The 11016-nt window shown below is 52.5% G+C and overlaps 1 protein-coding gene across 1 annotated transcript; it reads left to right on the top strand.

Annotated features, from left to right (window-relative positions):
- The first annotated feature begins 1203 nt into the window (after positions 1-1203).
- LOC117842604 (cyclin-D6-1) lies at positions 1204-3505 on the top strand. The gene is made up of 6 exons (XM_034723086.2): positions 1204-1540; positions 1658-1750; positions 1830-1931; positions 2042-2249; positions 2377-2507; positions 2891-3505. Exons 1-6 carry the CDS (start codon positions 1352-1354, stop codon positions 3098-3100), a joined length of 933 nt encoding a protein of 310 aa, XP_034578977.1. The 5' UTR covers positions 1204-1351; the 3' UTR covers positions 3101-3505.
- Positions 3506-11016: the final 7511 nt, after the last annotated feature.

Below are 11016 nucleotides of genomic sequence, written 5' to 3'. Positions count from 1 at the left end.
ACGATTGCCTACGTTCATTGACCCATCGAGTCGTACAATCCGTGGTGTTAGCCACCGGTATCGTAACCAATTCAATGGCAACTACTGGCGTATACTCTGTACAAATTGCATCCGGTGTCTAAACGTCCAGTTACTCAAGCTCGTATGATTTTAACAAAAGAAAGTTTTCGCTCCAATATCGAAATAAAAAGGTTCTTGCCTACTCCCTCAATCCTGATTTAACTGTCGCTCGGGAACTGGGATTGTGAGGGAAGCACGGTTCCTGAGCGACAGTTAATAGAGGACGGAGGGAGTACTTACATACGGCCAACATGAGGGAATAGACTTTAGGCGTGACGTTAGTAAGTGTGATCCTACCTTTTTAGCTATTTGTAAGGGAAGAGAAATAACGGACACGGGAACCCGGTTGATCTTATTAATGGACACATGGAACCTCGGTTAATTTTGCACTATAAACTTTGAAAGCCGTTGCTTATCTACTCAGTGAGTGAGGCTTTATCTTAGTATTCTTTTTTTTGGAAATAAGGTTTGCATATGGTCGCACACAACCGGTGTGAGAGCATAAGCATCTTGACGTGACACTAGGTGTGATCTTACGGCTGCTTTCGTAGTTTCGTTGTGTAGGGCGTGAACGGGCACGAGAGAAACCCATAGTGGTTGTACACTGTCATTTTCAAAAACGCTTATTGATTAGATGGGGCTACAGCGCCCCAAAGAAGATCAATGCTACAAAATGCCGTCGCCAGCAAAATACAAGATGCATCTGGAACAAGACAAAATACGTGAGGTGTGCAGCAATTGAACAACGACGCAACCGTGGCACGGGGCACGGGCCTTCAAATTAAAAAGCTGCGCAACACATCAGCAAAAGCAATGCAAGGCATTTCGTCTTTTCTCTGCATGAATAAGCGGAGGAACCAGATCAAGCGTAATTTGAGAACAATGAGGTTTCCTGCGTGCTGGATCTCTGAGCTGTCGAAGACGCGCACGGAGGCACCAGGTGCTTGCGCGAGGTCCGATTTGACCTATCTGACAGGTTGGGCCCAGCACAGGCTTTCTTCTACCCCCTGCCTCCATCCATCTCCGGGCCTCCGGGGCTCCGCCTATCCTCCTCCCGATCTTTACAAAAAGAACCCCGAATCCCCACCTTTTGGTACCATTGTCCCCGGCCCCCTTGCTACTAAAGGCCATCCCCCAACCAGACAGAGCTAGTACTACTAGCACTGCGCCGCAGCAATGGTGGCTTCCCCCGCCGCATAAATCCCACCACTCGCGCTCCCTTGGCGTGTTCCGCCGCGGCTGGGCTTCCTTTCCTTCCCTCACCTCGCGCGGGCGCGGCGCCGCCGTGGACATGGCGACGGGGGACTGGGAGCTGCGGGAGGAGGACGCCTCCGAGTACGAGTTCGACCTCGAGAACCCCTTCACCAGCCCCGCCGACGAGCCGATCGCCAGCCTCCTCGAAGCCGAGGGCCACCACGCGCCCTCCGTCTCCGCCGCGGCCTCCGCCGCCCGCCGCGACGCCGCCGGCTTCATCTCTAAGGTACGGGGACCCCACGCACGCCGCCGCATTCGCTCTTGCCACTCTCTGCCTCTACCTGATTCCTACTCTGGAGTTTCCGCTGTTTCCTGACCCGATCGGTCTCGATCGGTGGTCCAGGTGCGGTTCGGCGGGGAGCTCGCCGTGAACCCGCGCGTCGCCTACCTCGCGCTCAACTACGTGGATCGCTTCCTCTCCAAGAACCAATTGCCGGTAAGAAGAACTCGCTAGAGCCTTAGTCCTTTCTGCTAAGATTTGTCCGAGAATTCGGTCTGATCTGGTATCCATGCAGTGCGAGCAGCAGCCGTGGGCGCCGCGCCTGCTCGCCATCAGCTGCCTTTCCCTCGCCGCCAAGATGCAGCGCGTCGCAGCCTTCTCCATCGCCGACATCCAGGTACTCGATTTGCTGTTTATTGGTTGCGATTTGGTGAGCGATTGCTCTGGAGACTATTGCTTGATTAGTTGATTTGCGGTGTTTTGGTGTTGTGCTGCGACGGGATGCAGAGGGACGAGGAGTTCATGTTCGACGCGGTGACCGTCCGTCGCATGGAGCGCGTGGTGCTGGACGCGCTGGAGTGGCGCGCGCGCTCCGTCACGCCGCTCGCCTTCCTCGGCTTCTTCATCTCCGCCTGCTACCCGCCGCCGCGGCACCCGCTACAGGTCGCCGCCGTCAAGGCGCGCGCCGTCGACATCCTCCTCCGCGCCCAGCCCGGTACGTGCGCCGCCCACGCCCTCGCGTGCCAATGCCATGGCATTGCATCGAAGACCAAGAGAAACTCCCCAACATTGCCCCTTCTGTTCTACTGAACTCTTATTGCTGTGCTTTTTGCACTTCGCAGAGGTCAAGATGGCGGAGTTCTCGCCCTCCGTGGCGGCCGCGGCGGCACTGCTCGCCGCCGCCGGAGAGGTCACCGCCGCGAACCTCCCCGTGTTCCAAGCCGGCGTCGCCGCCTGCCCCTTTGTAAATAGCGTGAGCACGATTTTGCAAACCATACAGTTATTTTTTCCTCTAGCCCCTTTTAATCCCTACTAATCCATGTAATTAACCCTGCCACGTCAAACGCTCTCCAGAGTCCAGATCCTCTGGGATTTGGCGGCTTCTGGCATTCCAGTTATTTACCGCTGTTCATCTTTCTTTAACCTGTTTCCCTCGGGGAATGGACCTAAAGGGGCAATTGACCGTCCAGTAAAATCTTGTTGTTTTCTCAGTTGTGGAGTTAACAATGTGATCACCGTAAACTATCTCAAAATTTGGACAAATTACTGCCGGACCCCTCACGGTTACTTAAAATTGCGAGATCTGCAGGAACAGGTGGCTTTGGTGCTGACTCTTGTCACGTTTTTCTTGAACAGGACAAGCTGCGAGAGTGCGGTGAGGTGCTGGCGGCGGCGTGCGGCGTCGGGCCGGGGCGGGCGGCGGCGAGCGCGGACACGCCGGTGACGGTGCTCGGTCACCACCGCAGCGCCAGCTCCGCCTCCGAGAGCGACTGGACCGTCGGATCGGCGGCCAACGGCGGCGACGCGAAGAAGCGCTGCATGGGCCCACCATCGCAGTGGGGTTAGGCGGCTGACCGAGTCAAGCGGGTGGCTTGGCACAGCTGGATGGAAGAGTTGGAAATTTACTCTTGCCCTGCCCCTTTTCCGATTTTTTCACCCTTTTTCTTTTCAATTCTTTTTCTTCTACTTTAATCCTCTCGAGGTAAAGTGGTGGGGATGGATAGAATTTGGTGGTGGTGTCTGTCATTTAGTAGCTCCTTTTGCTAGTTTCTCTCTTTTTTGGGGGAGCCTAGTTATGGTAATTTTTGCGGCAGTGCTCTAGAAGGTGAGGATGGTGGATGAACATATTGGGATGCGAGGAGGGGGGGGGGGGGGTCGAAATGATGTGAAATGGCAGAAAATAAAACCAAAAAGGCATGTTGCTTGTCACCCCTATTTGATCTCCTTTTCCGTGTGCTTTCCATGATTTTTCATCATGTGGTCGAATTCCTGTCATGATTTTTCTACTTTGCTATCATTCCATTCTTGTTATTTGTTATTCTTTTGCATCTCTCTCCTTTGTTATATAGTTTGGGCCTTTCACGTGTTTTGAATGTTTTCGAAAAGAAATGCCGGAAAACATAAAAGGGCAGTGGTCAACGGGGGTACGGCGAGTGCCAGGAGTGCGACGTGTCAGGGCAGAGGGGGCAGCCTTGTACTTTGCTCCCTTATAAGACTGGCACTGGCAATCCGCTGGATACGCGCCACGTGGACGCGAGGCCGCATCGCTGCCCTCGCTCGAGCGCATCCTCCCCTGCGGCCTGGGGGCCTGGGCCACGGCTCATGGGCTCGTGGCTCCCGCCTCGTGCATGCGGCCTGCATGGTGCTGTACACGCCTCCTCACGTCCATACGTTGGGCGCAGCGTACGACTACGTATACGCGTATGTACTGGTGCTTTTTAATTGTCGTTGCTGATGCACTCTGAACGAACCACATGACTGCGGCGGTGGAAAACATGCCTGTTTTGTGGGCCCTGGTTGTTGGTTTGCTTGGAAGGTTTTGGGTCCACGGTGAATTGATTTCACGTACGCGAAAAGCGCAAGGGTGGAGTACTGGAGGATGATCTCCTCTGTCCTTTCGAACTCCTCTAGTCCTCTGCTACCATGAGGTTTGTATGAGTACAATATGGACATAGGTGCACAAAGAGATAGAACGACTAGATCACCAGGGTCGATGGAAGAACGGGGTTAGTGTAAGAGAGCGTTATGATCTTCTACTAACAAGTGTCTAATTTAAGATCACCCTGCTACTCTAATTGATAATATAAATTTTGATACGAACATCGACTAAAAATATATATGATTAAAAATACACATGTTGTTGTTTATAATCGGAAGACTACAGCCGTGCCATGTGAAATTTGAGGGCCAAGCGGCCAAGTGCGCATAGGAAACAGATTCCCTGAATCTAAATGTCGAATCCCTTAAGTCTAGATAAATGCCGTCAGGAATTACTGTTGTAAATGCATTCAATTGATAGAGAAATCGCGCTATGAAGCGCAAACCGTTTCCCTGTTCCACGCGCAGAGAAACGAAATGCTAAGACCAGATGGTCAGTATTACTGTACTGCTGTATACAAACCGTAAAGCCTCCTTCAACGCTTCTTGCTTTCCCCCTTTTTGACGAGACTGGTCCTTGAACATACTACGTTACTACTACGCCCTTGTGCGTGACACCATAAGTGCAAGACGCAGTGCTGCGTAGTATGGCGCTATATGCGCGTAGCTTTCTGGCTAGCGTGCCCCCTTTTCCACCCGAAATGTCGTAGCATTGTTGACGCGCGGGGGCAGGGTCACTCGAGTGCCATCCATTGCGCTTGCCGCCGGCATGCCTGCTCATGCTCTCCCCCTGCTGCTGTGCGGCAGTGTGGGTACGGTGTGGCCGGCCGCAACAAATCGATCGGTCGACAACATTTGTCGAAGGCTCGAAGCGTGACATAACTCGTGTAGGGAGATTAGTGTCTAGCTGAACATTGCATTGGACATAGCTATAGGACCTAGAATGTTGCAATCAAGTACGTTCTCTTCGGTTTCGAGCAAGGAGCAAAGGCTTTTCTTGCAATGTCAAGCTGCTGGCAAACAAGGGGTGACGACCGCAAGGCAGCTAGGCAGGCAGGCATTAGTCTTTTATTTCACGTCAAAGTTTTGGTCCCGAGCCTGGGTTGACTATTGAACAGCAGCATCCAGCAGGCGACATGGTGAGCAGTCTGGAATCTGGATTGGATCGGAGGGTCTGAGCCAGGAGATGGGTCGATGATCAATCGCCTGGCAAAAGGCTGGGCTTACCTAAAAGGGACCTGCGGAGCCTTTAGAGCCACCGTTACGTACAGATTATCAATGCCGCCATGAATCATCAATTTAATGGCGATCTTAGTTAGACCGGGGTGAGTTTCGTGACATTAAATTTAATACCACATCAGCAAAATTGCTGACTTGGCAAGGTAATTAATAGAGCGAGTTTCATCACATGAGAGAAGTTCCATCCCCATAACACTCATCTGACACAGTTAATTAGACTAGGAAACTGTGCAATAAAACTGCGCACTAAGATGCATACCTTGCCTTTGTCTGCCTCCCATTGGCGCTTAATCATCTCTGCTCCTGTGCTCTTGCCCACATGTGCGGCAGCCCAGTGTGTCGCCATGTTTTCATCGTGTGAGGGCCGGTCGTCGATCATTGGTGGAACCAAAAGCCCGACCAACAACATGGCAGAGCGTCACTGGAGATGGCCTCTCGTCTCGTACTCCCTCCGTTCTTTTTTTCATAGCACTATTTCACCTTGGCAGGATGACAAAAAAAAGATAATCCTGCTTATCATCCATTTAACCATATCATTAATTATTTATCGTAAACAAGCGATCATTAATTATTTTTCGTAAACAAGCAATTTAATGTATTAAAGCTCATATTTCTTCATACCCACATAGCTAATCTCCGGTGGACGAATAAAGGGTCGCGCGTCATGGATAATTGGATTGAAGTAATACTTATTAAAAGAAAACTTTTTAGATTTAGTAATAACTCTATCAGAAGAGAACCGGGGAGTATCGAACAAGCCGAGGGACGGCGACCTTTTCCGTGATAGCTGATCGACTAGCTGGGGGCGATGCCATGTGCCTGCACTGCGAGGCGGCATGTCATGGCACGCGCAGACGCGCGCTCGCTAGATTCCGTGTGGCCGCGGCAGAGCGCACGCACAGCCTACGCCGCTACAGTGCGCGCGCGCAGCGGGGCGAGGCGTCGGGCCGAGAGCAGGCGAGCAGCGACCGAGGACGACGAGGCAAGCGGCTCGCGCATGTGCCGATCGCCACCGCACACCGCGCGTCCGCGCCCCCGCGCGGGCGTAAGGCTGCCGGCCGCGGCCCGCAGTAGTAGTAGCGCGGCAGACGGCCAGACGCCAGGAGCGATAGTCCCAGGAGCCGAGCAGCGGCAGATGGATGCCCTGTTTGCCCTGCCTTGCTGCCGCGCGCAACGTGCCCTCTTTCCTGATGGGATTCCCTCCCCTCCCGGGCCGGCCGCGACATGCTGCCATGGCAGGGTCATAATTACCTCGTACGTAGCGTACCACGTACTCAGCTGTCAGCTCAAAGGCAAATACGCCAATACGTATACGTACAAGGCCCTGTTCCGATCCGATCCATGGTCCACGGACCACGACGGCGTGCGCGCGTGCGTGGGGCTCCTGGGCTACTGGCAACACGTACGTGCGTGCGTGGTCATGGGCATGCCGGCCGATACAGGCGCGTACGTACGTGCGCGTCACGAGTCCACGCAAGCGGATCAGGATATCAGACGCCCATCTTCCGGCGGTCCGGCGTACGGACGAACGGATGGATGTGGCGCGACGGGCCGGCCGGGCGACGGGGCGAGATCTGCCGTGCGATTGGAGGGCGTGTTCGGTGTTCCCCGAGGACGGCCGGAGGCCGGAATACCACGTACGCCGTACGGCGCCGGACCCGGAGCGGCGCCGGCGCCGAGGCAGGCAGACATCCCCGTCCCCGTCGCTCGATCCGCCCCTACCTGCCACCCCGATCCGCTGACCTTCGCCTCTGCGCGCAGCGGCACACGTACGTGTGCGTGCGGCGAGCGCTAGTCCGGTCGCTTCGGGCGTGCCTGCCACCTGCCTGGCGTGCCAGGTGCCAACCCCGTCGGGCCGGCCACGGCTGCATCGGCCGTATGGAGCGCTGCGCCCGGGCGTTCCGGCCGACGGAGGGAGATCGACACGACACGCAGTTTCATGAGCCGTGAATGCGCTGAGTCCGTCGGTCGGTTCCCAGCACGCACACATATATACAGCGTCTCATCTAGGATTTGTGGCACGGTCGGGGCAGTTGCCGACATTGGCGTCGGTGAAGCTCTTGTTCATCAGGCAAATGTTTCGAAACGTATAATACCAATTTTGTTGCAACAATGATTTATAGGCATGTCCAGTACCCTTGAATAAAACATTGGCACCCAGTTATAATATACTCATTACGGTAAATCCAATGGTTCTAAACATGTCTCATTGTAATATAGCTTATCGCTTGCCACCGAGAATGTTTTTTGCAGTATAACCCACATTTTTTGATTTGGTTGCCATAGAGTTAATTGCCACAAAACATATTTTTGTTAGAACAATACTTATTGCCATGAAACATTTTTTTGTTGCAACGAGACTTATTTCCTCAAACAAATTTGGTGGTAATAAATTATATTGCCACGGTACTAGTTATTGCAAATGCTATATAATGCGACATAAACTTCATTGCAGCAAGAATCCATATTACAACGAAATGAAAAAAAAATGGCACGAACTTCGTAGCGCGCTAATATATCAACATATGCGGCATGGCTGACCACGATTTTTAGTTCGTTGCGATTGGCATACGCTGCCTTGCTTTTGGCCCCCTTGTCGTGCAATGATTTCCGATCGTAGCAAAAGTATAACTTCCTTAATTTTGAGCCATAGCCGCTCTATGAAATTCACTCTAAATCCATAGGCTTCAAAAGTGGGGCAAGCAAAAATTCATAGGGAAAGAAAAGGATCCCACATTCCCACTCTAGATCGCAGTTTTTATATCTCTCCTTATAGGAATCACTCGTGAGAATATACGACAAATGAAGCATGAGGATACCAAACATTTTTTAGTGCATTACAAACCCTACCCTTTTTCTGGACCACAATGTGAAAGTAAACCATTTGTCCAGACTTCATACATGTAGCACCATATGAGTGGGGCTTGTCATGTTAAGAGCACACACACAATAACAATACAAAACAACTGACAAACTAGAACCCCACTATGGCAAGTATAGTGAATGTAAAAGGAAAAAAAAACATTTGCTTGTTTATATACTTCGTTTATACTCTAGAGATCTGAGCTATGTGTGATTGTAAACTACACGGTCAAATATGGCCAAGCACAATCCCCCCGGACGAGGTCAATATGAATGTCTTGACACCGCTAACCACACTTCGATCTCTGCAAAAACTATGCATTTGACGCCATGGCGTGACCACCACCTTTGCATGCCTGCATGGCCCTTGCACGATGCTTTATGACTTGGTAGCATGAGACCTTTGCTTTCTCCAACCTCATCTTCTTTAATCCACCACTCTCCTTCCCCTTAGGATGCCACCATCATGAGTCCTGAGCCCCAAAAGCCGGGTACATATACTACAAGCAAAAGGCAGCTTGTGTCTAGTCGACGCTATGCTTTTCTGGGCACTGGGTTGGAGTGGACATGATGTAGATGGACTATGGAGTGTGTGGTCACTGATAATTCACAAAAGCTGATGAGACGCCTACATATTGTAATCCGTATATGGTCCTAGGCTCCTAGCTAGTTATGGTACCACCATCTTCATTGTTCGAAGATTCAGCTGAGACATTGCCATGTTTCTGTATAGCTTGTCACCATGACTGTCCGACATGTCAATACTGTCTAGTAGCTACGTACTACAATTTACCAATCTTGGTATGATAGATTTGTTCCATCTTGCTTGATCTCTGCGACTTGTGATACATCTGGTCTATAGCCTCATAGGATGCCGAAATCTTGAATGAAATAAACAAAACAGCGTACAAACAAAGCAAGCTTGACAGCCCAACTTCTAAGCCGTGCTTTGTTTACAGCCTCTACATGACGACGCTACATGGCTAGCGCGAGTGCCGTCAAAAGCAGTACGAAACTTTAGGCTTGGTTTTACTCTTCCGTCTCTGACTTCGAAGAGGAACTGAGAGGAAAACGAAGGCGGACGCACAGTCGAACGAACGCCAGTGGACTCACCGTCGCAGAAAAAGGCTTTGTTGACCAGCTTCCAAGGACTTTGGGAACCCAACGGCAACCAAACACAAACCACTCACGGAGTCACGGCCTCCCGTTCCGGCCGGTTTTTGTCAGCACTTGCGGCGGTGTCAAAAGATTGTTAGGCTGGACTAAGATGCCCCTAGTGTTCTAGCACGTAACACCACTATTAGTACGTGAAAGTGTTGCTATCTTCTTCTTTTTTTTGAGACACGGGGACGAAGTGTTCCTACCGTCTCTCATCTCATGACTGCAGTGGATCGATGAGCACACTGTGAATAAGAATGAGCTGCATGAGATCGGTCCAGCTGTTTGCTAAACAGATGGTCCAGCCGTCCAGATGCACTGCTGGTCTGGTCAGCTGTGGAAGTTCAGGTGGACGGCAAACTCTGTGACCTCTTCATCCAGTGGCAACTCGTCAGGTAGGCAGGTCATTAGTGCAGGAGTTGCAGCTGCATGCGAACGCTGCAACGTTGCTGTGGCCTCGTGGTCGTGGCACGTACAAAGGTCGTTTTGTACGTGGATTCTGCCTGCTCTGCGGCAGTAAAATCTCCGGAGCGTTTGTTTGGCTGCATCAGAGACGGGACCGGACAAGGGGACGGAGACGACCTGAAATCACGCGCAGATCTTTGTCGTCGTCACGACGGCGCGCGCGGGCCACGCATGCTCTTGATCGGCCTCATCACGGCTTCACGAGCCGCCAGGCGCGTTACGCGCGTACGCCCTGTTGCTCCTGCGCCCGGCGGCGCCCCACGACACGCGGTCCGTACGCGCGCGGTGGCCAGCTGCCAGCGGCCGGCCGCGCGTGGTTGGATGGTACCGCAGCGCCGGCCGCCGCCAACCACTACGACCGCGCCGGCGCGACGCGAGCCGACCTACGCTACGCGCCTCACTCTGCACGGCGCAGTGGCGCACGGCCGGCGTACGTGCGCGGTGTAATGGGCTCCGCGACGACACACCGCTGCACAGAAGTTTCTATACGCTGCACGTGTCCGTAGTGCGTGTTCCTCGAGGGTGTGCGTAAACCGCGTGCCTGTAATCCCATCGCCTCATCCGTAGGCCGTGCTCCTGCGATCTGTCTCTTGGGCACTCCTCGGTCGGTTTATCCTCCCCGATCTCTGAACTCGTTCATCTTGCCGTGCGTTTTGCGCGTGCACACTGACACTGCTTCACACCAAAGTAACCGCATGGAATTCAGCAGCTACTGTAGCCTTTCTCTCCAAGGTTTCGTCACTTGCTCGTTCGTCCATTTTACTCCAAAGTTTCACCGCTTGTCATTACTTATTGTCAAGGCCCCCTTTACGGCTTTACCCCGATGGACCCATCACAAATCCTGTGCCGATCTGAAGATGTGCATGCTGCTCGGCAATGGAAAATGTCAGGAGGTGCATCGATGGGGACGCGTCGCGGAAGAGAACAGCACGTCCCATGCATATATATGGGCCACTGTTGATCGATGCGTGGTAGAGATAGAACAAAAGGGCTTAGAAAAGTTTGGCATTTTAGCCCTTGTCCTCACGTTAACCTGCAACATGTTGGGTTTGTGGGGTTTCCTGTCTTTTTTCTCTCTTTTGGGCTACGCATGTAGTGTAGCTGTGCTTGTGTTCTGAGCTGGGGTAAACTGTTTAAGACAGCAATGTACTTGACACTAC

The sequence above is a fragment of the Setaria viridis genome, chromosome 2 (genome assembly GCF_005286985.2).
Source record: "Setaria viridis chromosome 2, Setaria_viridis_v4.0, whole genome shotgun sequence".
NCBI lineage: Eukaryota > Viridiplantae > Streptophyta > Magnoliopsida > Poales > Poaceae > Setaria > Setaria viridis.
This window is presented reverse-complemented; position numbering and strand designations above follow the sequence as displayed.